Here is a 23042-nt window from a genome sequence, read left to right as displayed (position 1 = left end):
AATCTAAATCCCTAGGTTTGGATGGCCTTAAAGTTGTTTAAATTTGGGATTAGCTGAGTCCTATTCTGTCGCACATGATTATTGATGCTTGGCTCTCTGGCCCTATGCCTTCATTGTGGAAAAGGAATTGCTGCGTTTAGTTTCAAAAAAACTGAGTCCTATTCTGTCACACATGATTAATGATGCTTGGCTCTCTGGTCCTATGCCTTCATTGTGGAAAAGGAATTGCTGCGTTTAAGTTCAAAAAACCCCCTATGCCAATATTTGTCAGATTAGTAGCCAATTACATTGATGCTTGTGGTGTATAAGCTGATTTCGTGAAATGCTAGTCTTGCACATATCGCATTTCCTGTATATCGGCTTGCACTTTGCACATTATGTTGTTGTGCCTCAAAGGCAGATAATGGATAATATTGCAAATGCTTACGTTGGCATTGAATATGCCAAATACACCCATCAGGATGTTTAATCATGGTAGGTCGATATTGAAAAGGCATTTGACACTGTCAAATGGGAATTAATAGCCCGGTGGTTGGGATTTGGTTTACTGACTTTATGAAGAAGGTACAGCTTGTTGTCTCTTATCTTCTGCCCTCTCTTCTTCTTGGACCTTGGGCCCGCTTTGTTCATCAAGGTTGTCCTCTCAGTGCCTTGCTTTTTGCAATCACTACTCATCCATTGTTGATGCATGGGTTAGAATCCTCCTCCTTATATAATTTGAGACCAGGAAACTACATTTCGCGGATTCAAGACAAGTTTTTAGACTAATAACCAAAATCCTGATTCGCTCTTATCATTCAGATTCGTACCAAGCATGTGCCTGCTGACACTGCAAATGGCTATGCTGATGCAATATACCAGGAATCATGTGCCCATGTCGATTCATGTGCCCCTGGTTCCTCAGTGGCTGGTCGATCAAGTGGCAAGGGGACGTGAACATTTCACTTAGAGGATGCATGTGCTGATGTCCTCATTGCATGTCGGCAGTTTCTGCACTTGGCCCAAGGCACTTCCTATATGGCTGGGACTGGGTAAACTTCCAGTCGTGTGGCCTGAGGTAGATAGCAATCGTTTGACCAATCGAGAGAGGCTTGGCCCATTGGGATTTGCAATTTCCGCTTCTAGCCCAAGTTTGGACTTACCCTGGGGCTCTTAAAAGATTCTGCTCACACTGCTGAAGCTGTGCCTTGATGATCTTCAGCTTGTGATCAAGGTGCGGTCACAACAAGGGTTATCAATAAGGCCATGCTTGGGTGGTCTATAAACCTCTCCTTCCCTCTTGTCCTCAATCACTTGGGTATAACTGGACTGAACGCCTTGTAGCCGATGTTGGAGGAATGCTAAATCATATAGTATGATGACCCACGAGGATGGCACAATAGTGTTTGTGAACATGGGTAATCTTCCAGCAAATAGTCAGGTGTAGAGTCCAGTCACTACTTTTTGAAATTGCTCTGTACATACTAGGTCCAGCTGCCAGCAGGGACTGCATCATGTCCTTTACATTCTTTGGAAATCTCTTGCAACTCTAGAATTAACTTGGGCCATTGTGGACCAGTTGAACTTGCAAGAGGCTTGCAAGTAGATAGAGTCCTCTTGGCTAGTGTGAGCACACGCTCGGTCGCTCTGGGAGTATTGGTTCCTTGGAGAGAGCACTGGCTGAGTCAGGATCCTCCGGTTCCTCATTCTTGCTATAACTGTTAAGTTTCACTCACTGGACATCACATGCTGTGGTCACTTTTGGAGTTGAGTGAAGCTAACCAGTAGTTAATGTGCTTCGAATTCCTTCAACCTTTTGTTTTGTGCCATGCATTCTATAGGCATCCACACTTTCTTTCAGTGCTTTAATTTGATCCTGGCATGCCTGCTGCTCTGTCTTGAGAGCCTGTAATTCAGTCTGCACCTCCAAGAATTTTTGTTCGTAGGCTCAAGAGCCTACTTCAAGCCGTGTTAATGGTGTATATGAGCTGTTTCTTTTCTTTTCAGATTGTGATCAATGATGCATTCATGTTCAGTTATCATCATTGATATGGTCGAAAAGTATCATTAAAAGATCTTAAACTCTCTCATTAACCAAGAGATAGTAAATTTCTTGTCCTGTACCAATAGAAATTACTATACGACATTCATTTGATGCTCATGGTATTTGAGGTATAAGCCCAAGCATTACACTTGTCATATTTCTCAACATCTCTACAATCCCATACCGATATGATATTGAGAAACAATAACAAGTGTAACACTTAACTCTGTAAGTCTTTTTCTGACTATGTGAGTAACAATAAGTAAAATATATTAATCTATGGCCAGCAAAAGAATATATTAAGTCTTTTGCTGACTATGTAAGTAACATATATTAATATGTGGCCAGCAAAATAATATATGTATGCCATTGTCTAATCACACTTCAAAGTTTTTTCTCTCTCATAATTACTTTGTGATATTGCATTTATGAATAATGAAAAATTTGGTTATGCTAGGTGATATCTCGTATGTATTTTCTAGCGCAGAGCTAAAGAAAATACATATTGGATCATTACAAGCTACCAAGTTAGATAAAAAATCTTTGAAGTGTGATTAGACAATGGCGTATATATATATTTTTACTGGCCATAGATTAATATATGTTACTTATTGTTACTCACATAGTCAGAAAAAGACTTACTGAGTTAAGTGTTACACTTGTTATTGTTTCTTAATACCATATTGGTATGGGATGGTAGAGATGTTGAGAAATATGACAAGTGTAATGCTTGGGCTTATATCTAAAATACCATGAGCATTGAATGAATGTGGTATAGTAATTTCTATTGGTACAAGATAAGAAATTTACTATCTCTTGGTTAATGAGAGTTTAAGATCCTTTAATGATACTTTTTACCATATCAATGATGATACCTGAACCTAAATGCATCATTGATCACAATCTGAAAAGAAAAGAAAAATATTTATGTCAAATATTTGCTCAAGTTTAAGGATCATCCGAGAGATGATGCTCAATGGATGCCTGAACGGTTCTTTCAAGCTTCTCCAAACCTCATCAGTTCCTATAATCAAACATGTAACTGAGGTCAGTTGTGCAATCCAAGCAAGAGGGATGTTACGGACATTGTATTTCTGATATTTCTTGCTTTTGATATTATTTTATTTTTAGTTAAGTGTGACTATGATAAATTATTCCATAGGAGTGCACCAGACGCGGCGAGGGTCCTAGTGGATGCTTTGGGTGGTTTAGTTGGGATGCCTAACTAGCTTGTGATTTGCCATGCTAGATGGTCGATATCGTGGGTGATTCCATGTTAAATACTGATGTCTCTAGTGTTATTGATGTTATGTTTAATTATTATAATTTGAGAGCAATTATATTAGGATCGATTCTTGAATTCTTAAAATCACTACAGTAGTAGTTTCAATGGTCATCTTCCTACAAGTGATAGCAAGAGAATTTCATTGGCCTGCTATAAGAAAAGATATGGCTGAGTTCCTTGCCGAATGCATCACTTGTCAGAAGATCAAGAGTTATAAGGGAAAGACTCCTGAATTGCTAATGCCTTTGCCTATTCCAGCCGTCATTCAAGGATTTTTCTCTTGCTTTTGTTTGAGCTAAGTACAGCTCTTATATAGAGCACACACACACATATGAACACCAATGCATATGGGATAACTCTCAATGTGACACGTGGCATCCATAGGACACACTAGACTAGAACTCACACTAAAACTCACTAGAACACACCAAACCGACTCAACTTGACGCCATTTTCCAACACCCCCCCATGAAGAAAAGGTGAGTGACTAGTGGAATGGAACCAAGAACAAAACATGACAATGACGGTCATCAAACTATGCAATGACGGTCTAGAACTAGACATGGCTCCCATGCTATCTCAGAGGCAAGTGAGCATGGCTCAGAGGCTAGTGAGCATGGTATATAAACTCAGAGGCTCACCTAGCATGGCTCAGAGGCTCGTCATGCATGGATGCATGGCTCCTACAGTACATTCCCCTCTTGGCTCCAGGGACTTATGAGGGAGATGGAGTCACACACAAGAAAATAAACAAATGAATACGTCATTTTAGGAGGACTATCCAAGGCAGAGAACCTTATTGACTTAACACACATAGTTTATTCCATTCATTTTTTGGAAACAACCTAGGGCAGAGCACCCAAATATTACTAACCATTATCTATTATTTTAGATAGATCATGCAAAACAATAGATAAATCTCGTTGGTCAGGTCCAGTAGATGTGACGTAAAGATTCTCGAACTTGGCTTTGATTTCCGTGGCTGAAGCAGTGGGGTCAAAGAGATGAAGTTATCTGTTATCTAACCTCATACTGATAGAAGCCAATAAGATGTGAATTCTTCACGAGGACGAGGCTCCGTGGTATTAAATCGATCTGAGGTAGCGAAGCTGTGGACTAGTAGCTCCCACAGGTAGAAATCCCACGGGCAGAAGTGGCAGATGGAGCAGCAAATCGGGGGCGGGTCATGATGTTAACTACTGCATCCCCATCCAAGAAAACATTCTTGAGGTTTAGACCATTTATGTCCACTGCAACCCACGGGCTCTGCTCACAATTGAGGGCAGCATAGGTTAATAAACACTGGTTTCACCATGGGTCCATCTTCACCCTCTTCTTTTGGAACTTGCCACCTTTTGATGCCCTCTTGGCATTTGTTTCATGAATGCAATGGTTTGACCCTAGATTGTGTGGACAACCGACACAGTCACCTCAGATTGATGGTGGGTCGAAATTCCAATAGGCCTTCTATCAAGGAGCATGATTTTTCTGAATTTGCAGCAAAGGGAAATATATTCATGTATATCAACCCAGCCCCTAAGTCACATACCACCATGAGGGCGGAGCACTTGCTGTAATATGCAAACTAACAAAAAGAACCATTAGAAGAAAATGATGAACTTTGAACCAACAATAGATTCGTGGAGGGTAAAAACAGGAACTTTACAATTGCCAACAAGAGGAGGGATCAAAAGGTTTTTGACGAGTCCCAATCATGTCTCACTTTGTTAGCTATTATTGGGTAGTTACAACCATGAAAGTGCTTTATCCTGAAGCAAACAATTCCTAGTTATCATGTTGAAGAAATTGCCTTGACAAGAGGGAGGACATGGTTGCTGTTATATTCATTGCTTCAGCGTTATTTCATCATTATGACTGTTAAGATCCTGAAACGGCAAGCATGATAGCTATTATTGGGTAGCTATAACCATGAAGGTGCTTTCTCCTGAAGTAAACAATTCCTAGTTCAGCCTTATTTCATCATTATGACTGTTGAAATGGCAAGCATGACTGTAGAGTTTGTAGAGAGAGCTTTATTTAAGAAATATTCCCAAGAAAGGGGAGTTATTCTTCTTCTTTATTCCAAAAGAGATTTATTTGCAAATATTTATATAGAGATCTTTTATGTTGTCTAATTTGTAGATGCTCCATTGTCTAGTCTTCGTGTTTTCTGGCTGTGCAGATGGTGTTTTATCCTAGACAGTAAACAAATGCACATTGCTGTGAGGCAATTTGATTGAAACAACCACTCTTGCTTCCTCACAATAGAAGCATTAAACTGCATAATTTTGAAATAGCTGTCGTGAGGCACCCCTGCTAGCAGAATTAATGTGTTTGGTATAGTAGTAGGATGAATTGTCTATTTGCACTTTGAATTTGTATGAAGATTCCGAGGGATGAAAGTATCTTGAATGAATTCAGAATGCATCTGATATTAACTTTATATAACATCCCTCTCTGCAGCCAATGAGGGTGAAGACTCCACAAACACTTGAAGCTGCTTTGAGTTGGGTGACAAGGTGGCGCCCTGCAGGAACAACTAATCTTTCGAAAGCTATCAACCTAGCAACTAGTCGCAGCTCAGCCGATTGCATCTACCTTTTCACTGAGGGGAAGTCTGACAAGCCAATTCTTGTAAGGGTCTACGCATGTACAAACTCAATAAAATGCTGTTTGCCTACTTCATGCGTTCATTTGCAGCTGATATGAGAAAAAATTGAATACTAAGTGTAGCACAGACCACACGCACATGAACTATGAATATTAAATGATGGGTTATTCTTAATATCATGTTTCGGTGATGCTTTCATTCTTTACAAGGCCAATATGATTCTGTATCCTCCAATGACGACTTCCATTCTTGCGGTTCCCAATCCCCAATCATCTATGAGGCATAAGGAAGACTAATATTTGAGAAAGATCACGTTTCAGGCATGTTATGTGACATTTTCATTCTTTCTAAGGGCAAGATGAGTAACAATGCATTCTCCAACTACAGGATCCATTCTTGTAGCTCCCCATGTCCAATCACGTATGAGGATAATGTTATAGAATCCCATTTCAAGTCAAGATATCTTCCTTTCTGGGCTGGTTGGTCAGTGCGATTGATTTGCAGGTTAGACGCTGTTGATGAGATGTGAATTAGGCAGAGAGAGAGGTGAGAAGTGCCTGGGCACACCTGAAGGAGAGCTTCTGCAGTTTGCAGCTCTTGGAGGGTGCTTTTTTCTTGCTTATAAAAGGCTGAAGGCTGGTCTGGCTTGTAGCAACACAACCGTCTATGTTTGGGATGTCCCAAGTTCTCTGTGTGATGCTCCTTTGTTATGAGGTTTTCTGCTCCAAAATCCAGCTCATTGCCCTCCTCTCCTTGAAGCTCTTCAAGAGGAGGCATGTACTTGTAGCCTCCTCATGCATGCAAGTTTCTACAGTCATAGTAGGAGAGAGCTGTGTGGGTAGGAAGGGAGAATTCAGCAAATTGAGCAAGGAAGACGAGAAAGACCAGCTGGAATCTGCACAAAGGCAGGCGTTGAGAAAGAAAGAGGGAAAGAAGGTCTCCGTAGAGGCAGAAACTGTCCCAAAGAGATCCGATTCCCTGCTGTTACTGAGAAAGACCAGCTGGAATCTGCACAAAGGCAGGCGTTGAGAAAGAAAGAGGGAAAGAAGGTCTCCGTAGAGGCAGAAACTGTCCCAAAGAGATCCGATTCCCTGATGTTACTGAGGAAGGTGGAAGCAAAAATCTGCTGGTAAGAATTCCAGAAGATCTGCTGAATCTTTGTGGGAATCTGCAACAGCAAGTTGCTGTCCCAACAGAATCGAAATTCTGCTGCATCTCCAAGGCAATTTTCTACAGATTGCTGGTCTCTTCTGGCTGCAACTCATTCACAATTTAATGTGGAACTGGCTTGTTCAATCTGTAATTCCATTTGCAACAATTAAGGCCAGCTAGCAGTGTAGATGCTTTTAAATAGAGGAGAAGAGTTCCTAAAATCCATGTCCTGGGAAAAGCAATCCTAAATGCAGTCCAAAAGAAGAGGGAAATCAGCGCCCTATCTTTTGGAAAAGCTTCTAAAAGCAATCCCTTCACCCCTGAGGCATTCGCAGGTGAGGTGGTGGTGCACTCCGAGTGCATAGACACATGGTTGAACCGGTGGCACTTTTCTTTCCATCCCGTCTTTGACGTTTTGAAAATCCAAATGGGGCAAGGGATGTTCAAAGGAAGGCATTAGCTTGGAGGGAATTGAAAGAGAAGCCAAAGACTTGGACTGATTTCAAACAAATGAATAGAGTGTTGGAAATTAGGGTTCATTGTCCCATCTGAAAGTCCCCACATCATGAGGAGAGCAAAGAGACATGGTACCAAGATAGATATACCTTCATAAGACTAGATTTGATCTTACAAATTCTAATTTTTATAGAATAGGTGAAAGAACGGAGGAAAGAAGGGAGTTTATAAGGGAGTTGGGGGGTTGAGAGACTGTTTAGTGTGCATCAAGGTTTGATGCCACATGGGCAGATCCCTTCCAAGGGATCATCGACATGGTTGTCACGAGGTCCACTGTTGGAGGTGGGCAGCAATGACAGCAGAGAGAGCTGTCATAGAACTGTGATGATGTTAGCACCAGCCTGGAGCAGAAGAAACCATGCTTGGACAGGTAGGTGGGGCTGCAACAGTAAGGTTAGCAGGCTGCAGACAGAGTTGCAGACATGCGTAGCAAGCAGTAATGTTCTAGTGGTCAGGGCAGGCTATAACCATGCAGCAGATAGGTAGGGACATCAGGGCTGCCTCGCACCCAAGAGCAAATGGGGTTGACAAAAGCAGGTCGAGCCAGTCTGTAGACTCGTTGGCTAGTCTACAGACTGGTTCGTACAATTTGTTAGGCCTCCAGCTCTATATAAAGGGTCCAACCCTTGTTCGTGGTATCTAGGTGTTGTACCTCACAATAGGCTGTCCAGGAGTATAGCAAGGAGGTCAACATCCATAGTGTTATGCTCAAGCTGAGATAACACGACCTTGGAGGGGTCAGTGGACATTTTCCTTTAACCAATTGTCGTATTAGCGTTTCATGCAAATGGTCAAAGGAATCAATGTCAAGGTCCTTGATGAGGGTGACATGGCTCGGACTACATGGGTCTAAGGCTGTGGGTCTTAAATGCATTAAATGTGTAAATGTGCCTAGAGGCAAATGAATAAATGTGATCCCAAGAGGGGGGTAAATGATGCATTTAAGAGGTACCCTAGAATGATGACATGTGGCAGACTAGATCCATCTAGGGAGTTGTGGGCTTTGTGGATTAGCATGCAAGTTTGTAAAGCGTCTGAATTCTTCTCGTGAGCATGCTAATACTGAGATAGGCTGGGAGGATTATGGTAGTGTTGTTACCCGTGATTTGATAGAGATCTGGATTCTGGTTTTATCCTTTCATTTTGGTATCAGAGCGGGTGATTGGAAAAGGGGGATGACGGTGTGGACGAGCAGTCGTTGAACACGGCTTAAGACTATGCCCACGAAGACCTGCTTGGTCAACAGAAGACAATTCGACGACACAGTTTTAAATTGGAGAAGAGGCTAGTCTTGTAGGCCTGCTCACATGTATGAATTAGCTCAGGGAGCTCCTGAGAGCTAACTGTGAGCTCGTTTGCTTTGATGGTGATAGTGCAAGTAACTAGAGGATTGTACAAGGTTTACGTGTGTTTCCTTGTGCACAGTTGGCTGGACCAGGAATGTAACTGGGTTTTGGAGAGGCACTACGCTTGGTCGAAGTGCTTTGTTTGTTGGTGCGTGAGCTCGAGGAAAGGGTGCATGTTCGTGGTCACAAGACAGGTCATAAATATGTATTGGGGTGGCTTGCAGGGACACATTGATCTCTCCATGCAGCATGAATGACCAGGAAGCTTTCTATGCTTTTTAAAATCAATTGTGGTATATGTTCATTCATTTTGCCTTAGGATTTGAGGTTTCTGAGATTGCAGGAGTTTCCCTAACATAGGGAAAAGCAGTTTTGGTTTGCAGTTTGGGATATGCCTGGTTAGCTGTAATTTTGGGAGTTGGACTTTTGATGTTTAGGTGTGTAAAAAAAAAGCAATGGACCTAAATGGAAGTTGAAGAAGAAGCTTCTAGAGTGGATCCCGTAGAGTTTTTATTTCCTCCGGTGGCTTTCTTGCTACTGCAAACTCTGCGTATGCTCTGGACAACTACCTGTGGATGTTGACCTCCTTGCTACACTTCTGGACAACCTATTGTGAGGAACAACGGGAAGGAATAGATACCATGAACAAGGTCTTGAGTCCTTCATATAGAGCTGGAGGCCCAACATTTCCTGACCTAACCTGTGGACTGGTTGACCTAGCCTACAGACTAGCCCTACCTGGTTTTGCACAATCCATGTGATGAATGGCACTGATTCCTCCACATAATCATATGGTGTTGTGGACAATGGCACAAGTGCCATTCTCCAACTTGATCCGTGACAACCTTGACATTTGGACAATGGCACCAGTACCATTTTATGGAATCCATGTGATAAATGGCACCAGTGCCATTCTCCACAAACTCACATGCCATTCTCTACGATATCAGATGAAGTTTTGGAGAATGGCATTGGTGCCATTCTCCACGTCATATCATTATTTGGAGAATGATACATGGAGAATGGAGAGTTGCATTGGTGCTATCCTCCACAATACATGTGATGAGTGCCATTCTCCACAAATCACTTGAAGTTTTGGAGAATGGCACCAATACCATTCATCGCATGGGGAATGGAGAATGGCATTGTTGACATTCTCCATAATCCATGTGACGAATGGCACTGGTGCCATTCTCCACATAATCATATGGTGTTGTGAACAATGGCACCAGTGCCATTCTCCAACCATGATCTGTGACAACCTTGACATCTGGAGAATGGCACCAGTGCCATTCTCCACAAACTCACATGAAGATTGGCATCAATGCCATTCTCTAGAATATTAGATGAAGTTTTAGAGAATTGCACTGGTGCCAATTCTCCACAACATCATATTATTATTTGGAGAATGACACATGAAGAATGGAGAGTTGCATTGGTGCCATCCTCCAAAATACATGTGATGAGTGGCACTGGTGCCATTTTGTACAAGATCATTTGATTATTTGGAGTATGGACAATGGCATTGGTGCCATTCTCCTCAATCATATGAACACTTTATGCAGGGAGTTCTAGTCAGGCCACACAAGAGAGGCATTCCCTCTATCCCAATCGGTCCGAAAAGGGTCCCTCTTGCCCCCTTACTTTTCTTCTTTGTGGTAGAGACCATGGGTTACTTTCTACGCTCTCAGGCCAGGTCTTTTAGGCATGCGATTCCCGGTCCGCGATTCCCGGTCTGACAAGAGGATGAGCTGTTGGACTCAGTTTGCGGATGACACTGCGTTTTTTGTGGAGGGTAGCCTTGAGATGGTTAGGGGGACTTTGGCCATTTATTGCGAAGCCTCTGGGGCACGGATCAACTGGACTAAATCTGTAGGTTTCTTCACATGCACAGAGGAGGTCCAAGAGATCCACGACTGGAGGGGTTGCTTATAACTACCCTACATGTTTTCTATTACTTATGAAAGTAGACATAGTCCATGAGTATCCAAGTGATAATTGTCCACATAGCGGCCACGACTACCAAGCTTCAAAGGGAAGGGAAGGGCGTTAGCTAGCAGCCACAACTGCCAAGTTTCAAAGGGAAGGGAACAGCAGGCCCTTATCAGCCATGTGGCAGCCTTAATATCCCTACTTGTATGCTGCACGTCTGTTCTTGCACTCTTTCCTCAATGAGCTTCCGTGACCTTGTGTAGTGCTGGTTCCTTGGACAGCGCCCTCCCACAGACATACGTTCTCCTATTGGCTGTAGCTATGCACCAAGAACTGCTCCCAAAGCTAAGGACTGCTTCCAGTCTGAACTCGTGATCCTCCAATGTCCTTTCTTGCTGCTGCAGACTGCTACACATTCTCTAAACCACCACCTATGTGAAACGATAAAACCAGAATCCATATCTCTATCAAATCACGGGTAACGGCACTACCATAATCCTCCCAGCCTATCTCTGTGTTAGCATGCTCACGAGAAGAATTCAGACGCTTACAAACTTGTATGCTAATCCACAAAGCCCACAACTCCCTAGATGGATCTAGTCTGCCACATGTCATCATTCTAGGGTACCTCTTAAATGCATCATTTACCCCCCTCTTGGGATCACATTTAATTCATTTGCCTCTAGGCACATTTACACATTTAATGCATTTCAGACCCATAGCCTTAGACCCATCTAGTCCGTGCCATGTCACCCTCATCAAGGACCTTGACATTGATTCCTTTGACCATTTGCATGAAACGCTAATACGACAATTGGTCCTCTAAAGGAAAATGTCCATTGACCCCTTATCTCAGCTTGAGTCTAACATTCCTTCCCTCTTCAAGCATCAACGTCCTCGATGATAAAATCTGGGAATGCTCTCCGCATCTGATACACAGATTCCCAAGTAGCCTCAGATAGAGGTAGACCATGCCATGCAACCAACACTGTGGGTATCTTCCGATTGCGTACTTGCATTGTTCCTCGGTCCAAGATTATTGTTGGTTTGCGCCTTGCATTATCCTCTATCTCTTGAAACAAAACAACATCCTTGATTAGTGAGTCACCTGCATGCAAAAACTTATTTAAACGAGAAACATGAAACACTGGGTGCACCTTACAACCCTGTGGTAATTCTAATTTGTAGGCCACCTTGCCTATTATTTTTAGAATTAACCATGGCCAACCACGGCCCACAATATCGGGGTGATAACTTAGCGCACTCTCTTGTAGTCAAAGACTTGGAGTGTGAATGAATTTTGAGAAAAACTTTTTCTCCTTCCTTAAATTTCCTAATGGACCTGTTTTAATCCACATATGCCTTAGCTCTATCCATCGCCTGGTGGATGTTAGCTCGCGCAAGTGCTAGAATCTCCCACATCTGAACCACAAAGTTCGTGGCACTAGGCACTTTCTGAGGTATTCCAACTGTTGTTGGATTTACTGCTCTATAACCATAGGTCAGTTCAAATGGACTGATCCCTGTAAAATAACATTTTCTATCATTGAAGTCAAATTCTAACAGTGGCAACCACACTGGTCCCATGTATGTTGCCTCAATGAAACATATGCTGTAAGCATATCCTCGAAAGTCTAGTTGACTATTTCCGTTTGACCATCCGTTTCTGGATGATCCCCACTACTTATTCCCAACTTAGTCCTTAGTGTTTCAAACACAGTATTCCAAAAATGACTGGTAAATTTAGCATCCATGTCTGACACTATGGGTTTGGGTAATCCATGCAAACAAAATATATGTTTGATAAACAAATCCGCCACTTGCGGGACACTACCAGACTCTCTAGTCAGAATAAAGCGAGCCATCTTGGTAAGAAGATCAACCACCACAAGGATAGAATTATATCCAACTTGTGTCGTAGGAAGACCTACAATAAATTCCATGGAAATTCTCTCCCACCTACCTAGTGGTATTTCCAAGGGCTATAAAAGTCCGGGTGGCTTCACCCATTCTGCCTTACTTGACACAAAAAACAACGTGTCACATATTCATGAATATGTTTTTTCATTTTCGGTCGAAAGAAATTTCATTTCACGAGATCACACGTCCGCTCGACTCCTGGATGTCCCGCACATGCCCTATGATGGCACTATTGAATGACTCTCTGCCTGAGATAATTTTGATTGGGTACTACTACCTTGCCAAGCAGTCCTTACCTTTGGGAGCAGTTATTGGTGCATACCTACAGCCATCTGTAGGAGAGCACTCATTTGCAGGAGAGTACTGTCCAAGGAACCATCACCACAAGAGGTCACTGAAGCTCAATGAGGAGCATGCGACCAAAAGAGTGAAAGGACGGAAGTAGGAGTAAAGCTTTTGCTCACCACAGAGCATCCAAGGCAACGGATTGCCGTAGGTTTCGGGAACTCTGGTGAAGCTTGTTTGATTCAAATTTCTGCAATATATTCTGAGGCATTACTCTCTCTCTCTCTCTCTCTCTCTCTCTCTCTCTCTCTCCGACACATAAAGTCAAAAGTTTTGAATTACATCATTCCCTTCTCCTCTCTTAGATTCCTCCATTGCACATACGATGACCATCTACTATTTTTGTTGCGTGGGAAGACTAGCCACAAAGACTAGGTTTGTCTAACATAGAGAGGAGTTCCCTCAACTTGAGAATGGGTTTGATCTCCTCACTAAGTTTAAACTCTTGAGCATGGATAAAATACCATTCAATACCTACCTAGTGTGGGTTTTTCATAAATGGATTGGCAAAAGAACACAAACTCTAGGTGACGTACAACCGACGCAAAAACCTCATATGCAATTAGATACGCCAAGATCTATAATGATACTAGGGCAAAGGGGAGTTCTTTGCAGAAACCACAACCTAACACAAATTCCAAGCAAAAGACTTCTGGGAGGAAGAGGCACTTCCGACCTACTAGGGCTACGTAGACTCATGCCGTGAGTCCCTCACAACCTCTGGCTGAGGCAACTGCAAAGCGCATGAAGAAGGCTGAACAAGCCCTTCAGTACGTAAAGGAAGGTCGTTGCTTCCTTTGCATACAAAAAAGGCATATGCGGGTGCAGTGTTCGAAATTGAAGGGCAAGGCAAAGAATGCTACTGTGACTGAAGTCAAAGGAACACTATCGCTTCCGTTCATGCTATAGTCTAGGTCCATGGTTGTAACTTTTAACATGAATGTGTTCAAGCCTTCTATGCATATATGGGTCAATCATGTGTAGGACATCCTTGTTGACTCATAATTTCTTGAACGCTAAACTATGCAGAAGTTTGGGATTCCAACGCAGCTGAGTGACTATGTCCATGAGGTGGACATGGCAATGGGAAATCAAATATGAGATTGACGTGAGACATAGATTCCCCTCACTATCTAGAATTACTATGAAGATCTAGCCTTCATGCTCATGAATTTAGATAGAGTGAATGTAATTCTAGGGAAAGAATGGTTGCATAAGCTCAATTTCCAAACGGATCGGCAAAGTCACAGGTTAACTTTTGTCAAAGGGGGAGTGCCCTATGTAATGCAAGTGATTTTGATGTCCCACTTTGCCCTCTTGTAAACTCTTTGGAAGTAATAAACATGATGGCAAGTTTTAATTATAAGGTGTACGATTGTGTGCTATGTACTTTTGCATCTGAGTTTAATAAATCTTGTTGAAATTAATTCTATTCGAGTTGGATGGTGGATCGTTCGATAGAGTTAGTTCTAGGAGTTTAGCCTGTAAGCATGGCACCTTACAAGATGAGTCAAATGCAAGGAGATGAGATATCTTTAAAGTCGTCAGAATATCTAAGCTTGGGAGTACTTTAGGAGAACTAAACCTCCCGGGGGTGCTCCGATGCTATTAAAGCACAAGAAGGATGGAGGTTGGAGAATGTGTGTAAACTATAAAAAGTTGAATAAAGTTACAATCAAGAACTGATACCCCCTCCTAGGGCAGATGACTTGATTGATAAGTTATAGGGAGCTGCCTATTTTGCGAAGATGGCCTTCGTACTGGCTACCACTAGATACGCATAGCTGAGGACGACACGTATAAGATGGGATTTCAGACTAAGTATGGCCATTATGAGTTCTAAATACTCCCTTTTGGGCTCAGGAATGCCCCTACAACCTCTAGCAGATGATAAATGATACCTTTCGTGATTATCTAGGAGAATTTGTAGTGGTATTCTTGGACAATATTATGGTATACCATTATCTCGACGAGCATGTCAAGCATCTCCGCAATTTTGAGGAGTCAACAGCTATTTGTAGAAGAACTTTCCCACTTTTCTTTAAGACTAAACACTTAAAAGAGGAGAAGAATGTTATGGATGCTAATCCTCGGATTAGTGGACTTAATCCGGCAGGCAGGGTTAGGTGGCCTTGGAATAAATGGAAGTGGACTGATGCTAGGCGAGAGGATTCTGAACATCAGGATAGGGCCAGTTGGCTATATTTATCCAGTGGAAAGCAAGATGCTCTTCTATATAAGAGTGGCCTAGGCTATTGTGCTGGCGTTCAGTGTGATGACCCCACTAGGTGGTCTGGTGTGGATCATGAGCTTAGGTTCTACCTTCTACATGGCAGATCACGAGATACTATGCTGAAGGTTCCTTGTGGACGGTTTCGGTGGTATGTTTTATGGGCATAGCGTTGTGGGAATCTGATATCTAGCCCACATGCTCGGGGGTGGCTGGGAAGGGAGTCGCCTGCTGATCTTTATTTGGTTTTGCTGATTATGTTTGGACTGTGTTTAAGGTTAGATCTACAAATGCAGACCTTGTGAAAGGCCAACTACAAGTTGGTGCTTCTTGGTGATTGGACCCAAAGCTGGTACATGCGTTCAGCAGTTGTTGAGTCTCGAATGGTTGATTTTGGGTGTTAACTACAAGATCAATTGAAACCTTATTCACTGTCAAGTATGAACTGGTGTTCAGTGTGATGACCCCACTAGATGGTCTAGTGTGGATCATGAGCTTGGGTTCTACCTTCTACATGGCGGATCACGAGATATTATGCTGAAGGTTCCTTGTGGACGGTTTCGGTGGTATGTTTTATGGGCATAGCCTTGTGGGATCTGATCTCTAGCCCACGTGCTCAGGGGTGGCTAGGAGGTGAAGTCACCTGCTGATCTTTATTTGGTTTTGCTGATTATGTTTGGGCTGTGTTTAAGGTTAGATCTACAAATGCAGACCTTGTGAAAGGCCAACTACAAGTTGGTGCTTCTTGGTGATTGGACCCAAAGCTGGTACATGTGTTTAGCAGTTGTTGAGTCTCGAATGGTTGATTTTGGGTGTTAACTACAAGATCGATTGAAACCTTATTCACTGTCAAGTATGAACTGGTGGGTGACAAGTGCTACCTGTGAGGTGGCCAGATTCACACTCAAAGCCATGCATCCCAAGTAAGCATGCTGGAGAAGCTACCACGGGGTGGCAATTTGAAATGACTGTGATGTCAGCACACTAAGGTGATGCCATGTCAAAAGGGTCACTGCAAGGTGCCACCTCTGGAAGATGGACATAGGTGCCATCACTTAAGTGTTGTTGACTTCCATATCAAGAATCGGCCACAAAGGTGAAAACTTAGGCCAACTGTTTCCAGCCCAGATCAAAACCCAGTTCATTAGCCTAAGTATATCCCTTAGTTAAGAGAACCTTCCCTTAGGCCAAGTAAACCCAAGGTTAAAAGGAGTGTGGCTTGGGTGGGTAGCCCTAATTACATCAATTCATTAACGTAATGGGTTGGTCATACTGTCCATGTGTCCTACCTGCCACCCTATTACTTTGGCTGCCATATGATTGTGTCATGTCAGCTATGCCACATGGAGTAAATTTTGTATCCTATTTCTTTATAAAAGGTCATTGGGGCTCCCCCTTACCAAAAAATTACGGTCAAATTAAGTAGCTATTTAGCCTAGGTTTATACATGAAGACATGCCTTCTCCACCTTGTGGACCCCTTTCTCTTTCTACTTTTGCCCTTCCCTAGCTGTAATAAATGGAGCTGCTTATCATATTCATGTTGGATTGATGCAGTCATTGTACTAGCACAAGTACCATACAAGCCACGATAGCTTCGAAAAACCTTTGTGAAGAGATATCTGGAACTTCATTATCATATTCATGTTGGATTGATGCAGTCATTGTACTAGCACAAGTACCATACAAGCCACGATAGCTTCGAAAAACCTTTGTGAAGAGATATCTGGAACTTCATTACATATATAATACATCTATTTCTTCCGTTAATGAATGGCAAGTCTAATATATTTCTATTATTCAATTGAGGAATCCTTGTCCGTAAGAAGGATAATAATATATTCACGAGTCACATCTCTTTTTTGGCTTTGAATGGCAGATTTTAGAGTCTTTGAAAAAGCAAGCCCAAATACGGGGATATTCTATTCCAATACATACAGTGGCCCTACATGCTAGCAAGCCTAAATGTCGCTTTTTGATGCGTCTGTCAGCTGTCACGGGGGGTCAGTCGATGGAATATGAGTTCAAGGAGGATCTCAAGAATAGGGAAGGTCAAGGGGAAGAACAGCCAGACATGCTCTGGGCAAAAATTATGATAGAAACAGGTCAACGAAGGAATGCTGAGTTGCACAATCATGAAGATATCAAAGAATTAATCAAAAGAGTGGAGAACCAATATGAACCAGCACGGCTTGCACCACGCTTGCAGGCCCACAGAGAGAAGGTAAAAGAGCAAGAGGTTATGCATCAATTAGAGGTCCAGGCAATTCAAAGTGAAAATGCACGAATTACACTGCAAGCAAGACAAGGTTACGAGCAACTGATTGCAGAAATAAGGGAAAGAAATAACATCAAGTCGCAGATAGCAAAGGCACAATGGGAAGAAGAAGTTGAGAAGGTGAGACATAAAAACAAGCAAACAGCAAAGGAGATTCTTAAATGGATAAATGATGTAGCTATGATCAGGCAACAAAATGAACAGACTCGGAACAAAGCTAAACTGCAATTTATCAGAGATGTGAAAGAGGTGGACGAGCGAAATATGTCGATCGTGGAAAAGGCTAATAAGCAACACTTGGCTGAGATAGAGAGAATAAAGAAAAGGCACATAGAGGGGCTAGAAGATGTAGCAAGGAAGCAAAAGGAGAGTGATGAGAAGGTTGCGGCAACTAATAAAGCGTTAAGAGAGGAGTATGAATCTGAGGTTGCTGCTATTCGAGAATCTAATGCAGCCCTGTTATCAACGACCCGCATGTCATACAATCAAACACTAGAATCTATAAAAGTCCAAAATGCACAGGCAATCCAAGAGGCGCAGATGAGTTTTATAAAGCATTGTGAAGAAGTGAGAGTAGAAAATGCAAGGAAAAAAGCAGCATTAGCGCAAATACTGGAACACATCAAAAGGAGAAGAGATCAAGCGATTGCTGATCACAAATCGGAAGTAAAAAAATTGATTTCTGAGCACGAAGAGAAGATTAAAGCATGTAATGCATTGAACTCAAAGAACGAGGAAAAAGCACGGCAGCGTTGGAAAAAAGCATGCAAAGAAATCGACAAAGAGAACATAGCATCTGCTCAAAAAGCCATGGACGATTTTGAAGCAGAACAAATCCATGTAAGAGAAGAAAATGCAAAACTGGCTGAGAGGAGGCGTGCAATTAAAAGACAAATAGCCGAAATTGGGAAGTCAAATGACGAGCTGGTGAAGAAAAGGAAATTGGAGTGGAAGGACACATGTGCCACGGTTGAGCAAGAGTATCAAAAGGAAGTCGCTAAAGCAAAGGAGCAACACGAAAGCATGGTAGAACAAGTTAAGTTGCTAAATGCCGAGAAACTGCAATCATCACTACTCGAACACAAGGCAAAAGTAGCAGCTGTGGAGTCATACAATGAAACAGTGCGACCTTACGTCGAAGCATCCAATGCACTTCGTGCAGAAATTCATCGCATTGAGGCTTTCCTCCAATGTATTGCAAGTAACATCTTGCACCAGGATAGGCATATCAAAGTGAAAAATGCAACTAAAACAGAGCTTGATAAAGATCTCGAACTTCTAGCAGTTTCCAATGTGACACTGAACACGCAGATGCTTATTGAGGCATTAAGATGTGCATATGGAAAGAACTGGAAAACCAACAAGAACAAAGGAGACAAGAAGCTATCACAGAAAATGAGCCAGGTTTCAGAGGGAAGGTCTACCAGGAGAAGCTTGTCAGGGTTGATTTCACTTCATCCAAATCGTGCAGTAGCCCATAATTGTCTTGGGCTGGAGTAAATCAGAAAGGTTGGGAGGGATACAGGTTGTAAATTAATTCCAAAACTGTGGGTTGTAAAGCATGAAGTCTGGAGTCCAAGAGGGGAGTCTCTTGCAAAGTCTTGAGCTTGAATATATTGTAACAAATGGGGTCTGCCACCTGATCGGGCACACCAATCTTGGAGAGGAATCCACCCTTATGATGCAGCACAATCTGACTTTTGAGACATTATCTATACACAGGTGGCAACCAAACTCTCAGTCTTTCAAATATGTATACACAGAGACTGGTGCTCGTTGACATTGTTAAGGTCTAGGATTTGTACAATCCTCACCAGTCACTAGAGAATCGTGATGCCCCGATCGTGCAGAGTTTGGGATTGAGTTTTCCATCTTTCTGATGTATTTATTTGGATCGACGAGCCGTAACCCTAGATGTACGGCCTGCAACAATCATTACCCCATTGCTCGCCCGACCAAACAATTCCAAGCTCCAAGGTCCAACCCAAAGTTTCCATCTTTCCAACATTGTTTTATTGCAACCTGCAACGCGTTAAGTGAAGGGTGCGGCCGGGAATCAAAAAGATCAGCAAACAAGTCCTGCACGATCTTTCTGGCACCGAACTGGCCAGTGGCTTCTACTCCCTCCTGGACAAAGTTTCTGGCACACAAGCATGAGGCTCTAAAAGATTTTCCTTCCATAAAATCGTTCTTCGCTATACCTCAGACATCCCTACTTCCTGCACAAACTTTCTGGCACCTCAAACTGTACAGAAGACAATCTTTGTCGATTGTTATGGACGAAATTCACCTGTATCTGTATGTATTCTTCGGAACGCATGAATTCTTTGAATCTTTTAAAAATTACTAACATTTTTCGAACGGCATACGATTTGTAATTTCATAAAGAAAATTCACAGCTAACAAAAACAGTAATTTCATTACACTCACTACAGTAATTTCATTACATTCACTGTGGATGCCAGCAACTCGTGGATCTGAAAATAAAATAAGCAGAGATGCCTTTATTAGCACTGCCGTGTTAGGGGCTGGGCTCTAGCATAGACGAACATACTTTTTTGGGAGCCCGTTGAAATCTGAACAATAGGCAGTGTCATGCACTTATAGGTAGCCACTTGGTCGTTCAAGGGGCAGCGCCAGGCACGTGTGCCCCTTCTTTCCTTTTCTTCTTCTTTTTGGCCAGCCACTTAACAAGTGGAAGCTTGAAGAAGAGAAATTAGTTTGTAGACTTTTTTAGAAATTCCATATTCCACGTGTCCTCTTCTTCCACTCTCTTCTTCTCTCGCCTAGCTTCCAATTCGTGCGCACCATCCCTGGGAGGCCCACTGAAGTTACTTCACCTTGTTTTTTTTTCAAAGACTGTTAGATCTAAAACATGTGCCCCAACCATTCACCCAGTATATGGGGGCCCTATTGGCACTTTCAATTTCAGTATGACTCCCAACACACCCCCCCACCCCCCCCCGCGCCCCAAATTATTAGCATTGCCTTCTAGGGAGCGCTATAGTTACACTTTTGTAAAAAAGTGTATGGCTGCCTATAGTTACACTTTTGTAAAAAATTATCCCATACAGTGTCTTGCCAAGTGGCCCCCTTCCATTTTGGTTTAATCTCTCTCTCTCTCTCTCTCTCTCTCTCACACACACACACACACACACACACACACACACACACACACAATTTGCAAATCATTCGGACTTTCCTATGCACAGGCTTCCATCACAAGTGTTGCAAATTAATCATCCAATCATCTTGACAATTGTTTTCCTTTGAGAGAACCAATTTGAAGGCAGTGCTCACGAGTACTTGTACTCACTTGTTATAATCGCAAAAGCTGTGACAAAATTACATAGTTCCCAAGAAAAAGGTTGCCCCGACAAAGCTGCGACCAAATTACATAGTTCCAAAAAACTTAAGGTCACCCCAACAGATTTAAAAAAAGTACTTGAAATTACATTCTGTTAACTGCAAGCCATTACATAAAAAGTTTTCAAGCAATATAGATTCTTGTGTTCCTTCCTGTAACAAGAGGTATGAAATTGGGAGGCATCCGAGGAGTTGTACTACTGGTCAAGTCAATGGAACAAGCATCGAAAGTTGGTTCTTTTCCAGGTTGTCTATCGGGACATTTGCTTACACTTTCATGGGCCTTACCACCCACATTCTCGAGTCCCTTGTTTCTACTCTCTTCACCATCGACATTCACCGCATCAGAGTCACAGGAGACGCGGAATAGGAGACATTGGCATAATAGGAGACGTTGGCTAAGAAAACTCAAAATACCTTAGTGCAACTTTAAGCAAACCTTTCACATGACAATCAGCACGAGGCAAACTAGGCGGAACATCCACTGAGAAGAAAACCGATGAAACATCATTCGCAATCAGAGAGGAAGGAAACCAATTGATTTCCACGGTGCCTGTGCACGCTTCACGTCCATGCCTCTCAACCCTGGTAAGGTACCAGGGATCACCCACGAAGCGACTGTGTAGTAGTTTCTGCTCTATAACATTTTCAGCAAGCACCTGCTAAAAGGACACCAAAACTATAGCCAAGCTTATACTTCCAGAACATTAAACACCTATCAAAGACATTTTGACTATTCAAGCAGACCCTGTTTTTCGTTTCATCCGCTGCATATTTGACATATAACTCACTCGTCTACATATCTTTCGGGCTCACATCTTTTGACACGAACTTGAAGTGCGGCAGCCCCGTGTCCTTGAGGCAATAAGCAACCATCCCATGAAATGTATGCATGTTGCATTGCTTAAGGGCTCTACACATAACAAGACCTCCAGGGGGTTGGTTTCTATCCCAACCGATATGCTTTTAAATAAGCTTATTAACAGCCTACACGTTGTTCACCATGATTCTAACAACCATTTGCAAATGAAGATGATACAAAATATCCCCTCTCTCTAGTGATCATAGACCAACAAGACAACACTGATCTAAAAACTCTTGCACGGGATCGATAAGACTTTGCTGCACATTGCCTCTACCAACACCTACCATGACATTAATCTCCACCATGTTCGTAGCACCTTCTTGCGAGTTTTCTGTTTCCTTCGGTTTCGATGGTCAACCTGTCCCTCTCTTTGGGACCCCTAACTTGCAACCACAAGCACGTCGGTTAGTCCTCTAGCACAAGTATGCTCCCATTAACATGTATGTAAAGGAAGCCACAAACCTAATCTCCTACCCGCATGCATTGGAGGTTGGAAATTTTGTCACTCCCTCGTGCATCTCCGTAGAACTAGCAAGCCGATGTGCCATCCACTTCACCCGGCAGAATCCTGAGTCTCGCCCCCCATTGCAACAAATAGACCCTACTCATATAGACCATGCCTGCGAGCAACCGTTGTCACTCAACCAAGTGGAGAAAAGTGGACACCATCTTCAAAGGGAGGAGGTGGAGCGAAGTGGAGAGCATTGCACTAACCAGCCGAAAGTGGAGTGCAAGCTCCAACAAGTGGAGCACAACCATTCATCATCACAACACACACTTAAATTCATGCATGCTTCATGAGAATGCCACATGTATATATCTTAAGGAGAAGTTAACCAAACCTGCCGCATGGCAATGATTTGGAGACTTGGGAAGAGAGGAGGGAGGTTCGCCGGAGCTTGCGAGGAGGTTTGGGGAGGGAGAAGAAGAGGAGAAGCTCAAGGTGCCACATGGCGCTCCATATGTAGTGTATAGAGGGGAAGAGCAGAATGGACTACGAGTCGTGGCAGAGGGCACATGTGATACGAGTCCCATCGGTTGCGCATCATGGGCAGAGGGCACCACATGTTAGTACTATAGAAAACGATGCCAAGGCACCACGTGTCAAGGCACACCACGTTTGGCACCAGAAGAACACTCCCTGCAACATTGCAGCAAATTGACATGGTCTGAC

At 42.8% G+C, this 23042-nt stretch overlaps 1 protein-coding gene across 1 annotated transcript in view; it reads left to right on the top strand.

The window, feature by feature from the left end:
- The window catches only part of LOC147898798 (uncharacterized), a 33149-nt gene extending 14012 nt beyond the window's left edge, over positions 1-19137 (top strand). The window contains exons 6-7 of the mRNA XM_087379233.1: positions 5772-5942; positions 17239-19137. Coding sequence (XP_087235359.1) covers positions 5772-5942; positions 17239-19137 — 2070 coding nt within the window. The remainder of the gene's footprint in view (positions 1-5771; positions 5943-17238) is intronic.
- Positions 19138-23042: the final 3905 nt, after the last annotated feature.

Source organism: Dipteris shenzhenensis, chromosome 9 (assembly GCF_047967505.1).
Source record: "Dipteris shenzhenensis isolate YYH24624 ecotype China chromosome 9, Dip_SZ_1.0, whole genome shotgun sequence".
Lineage (NCBI taxonomy): Eukaryota > Viridiplantae > Streptophyta > Polypodiopsida > Gleicheniales > Dipteridaceae > Dipteris > Dipteris shenzhenensis.
This window is presented reverse-complemented; position numbering and strand designations above follow the sequence as displayed.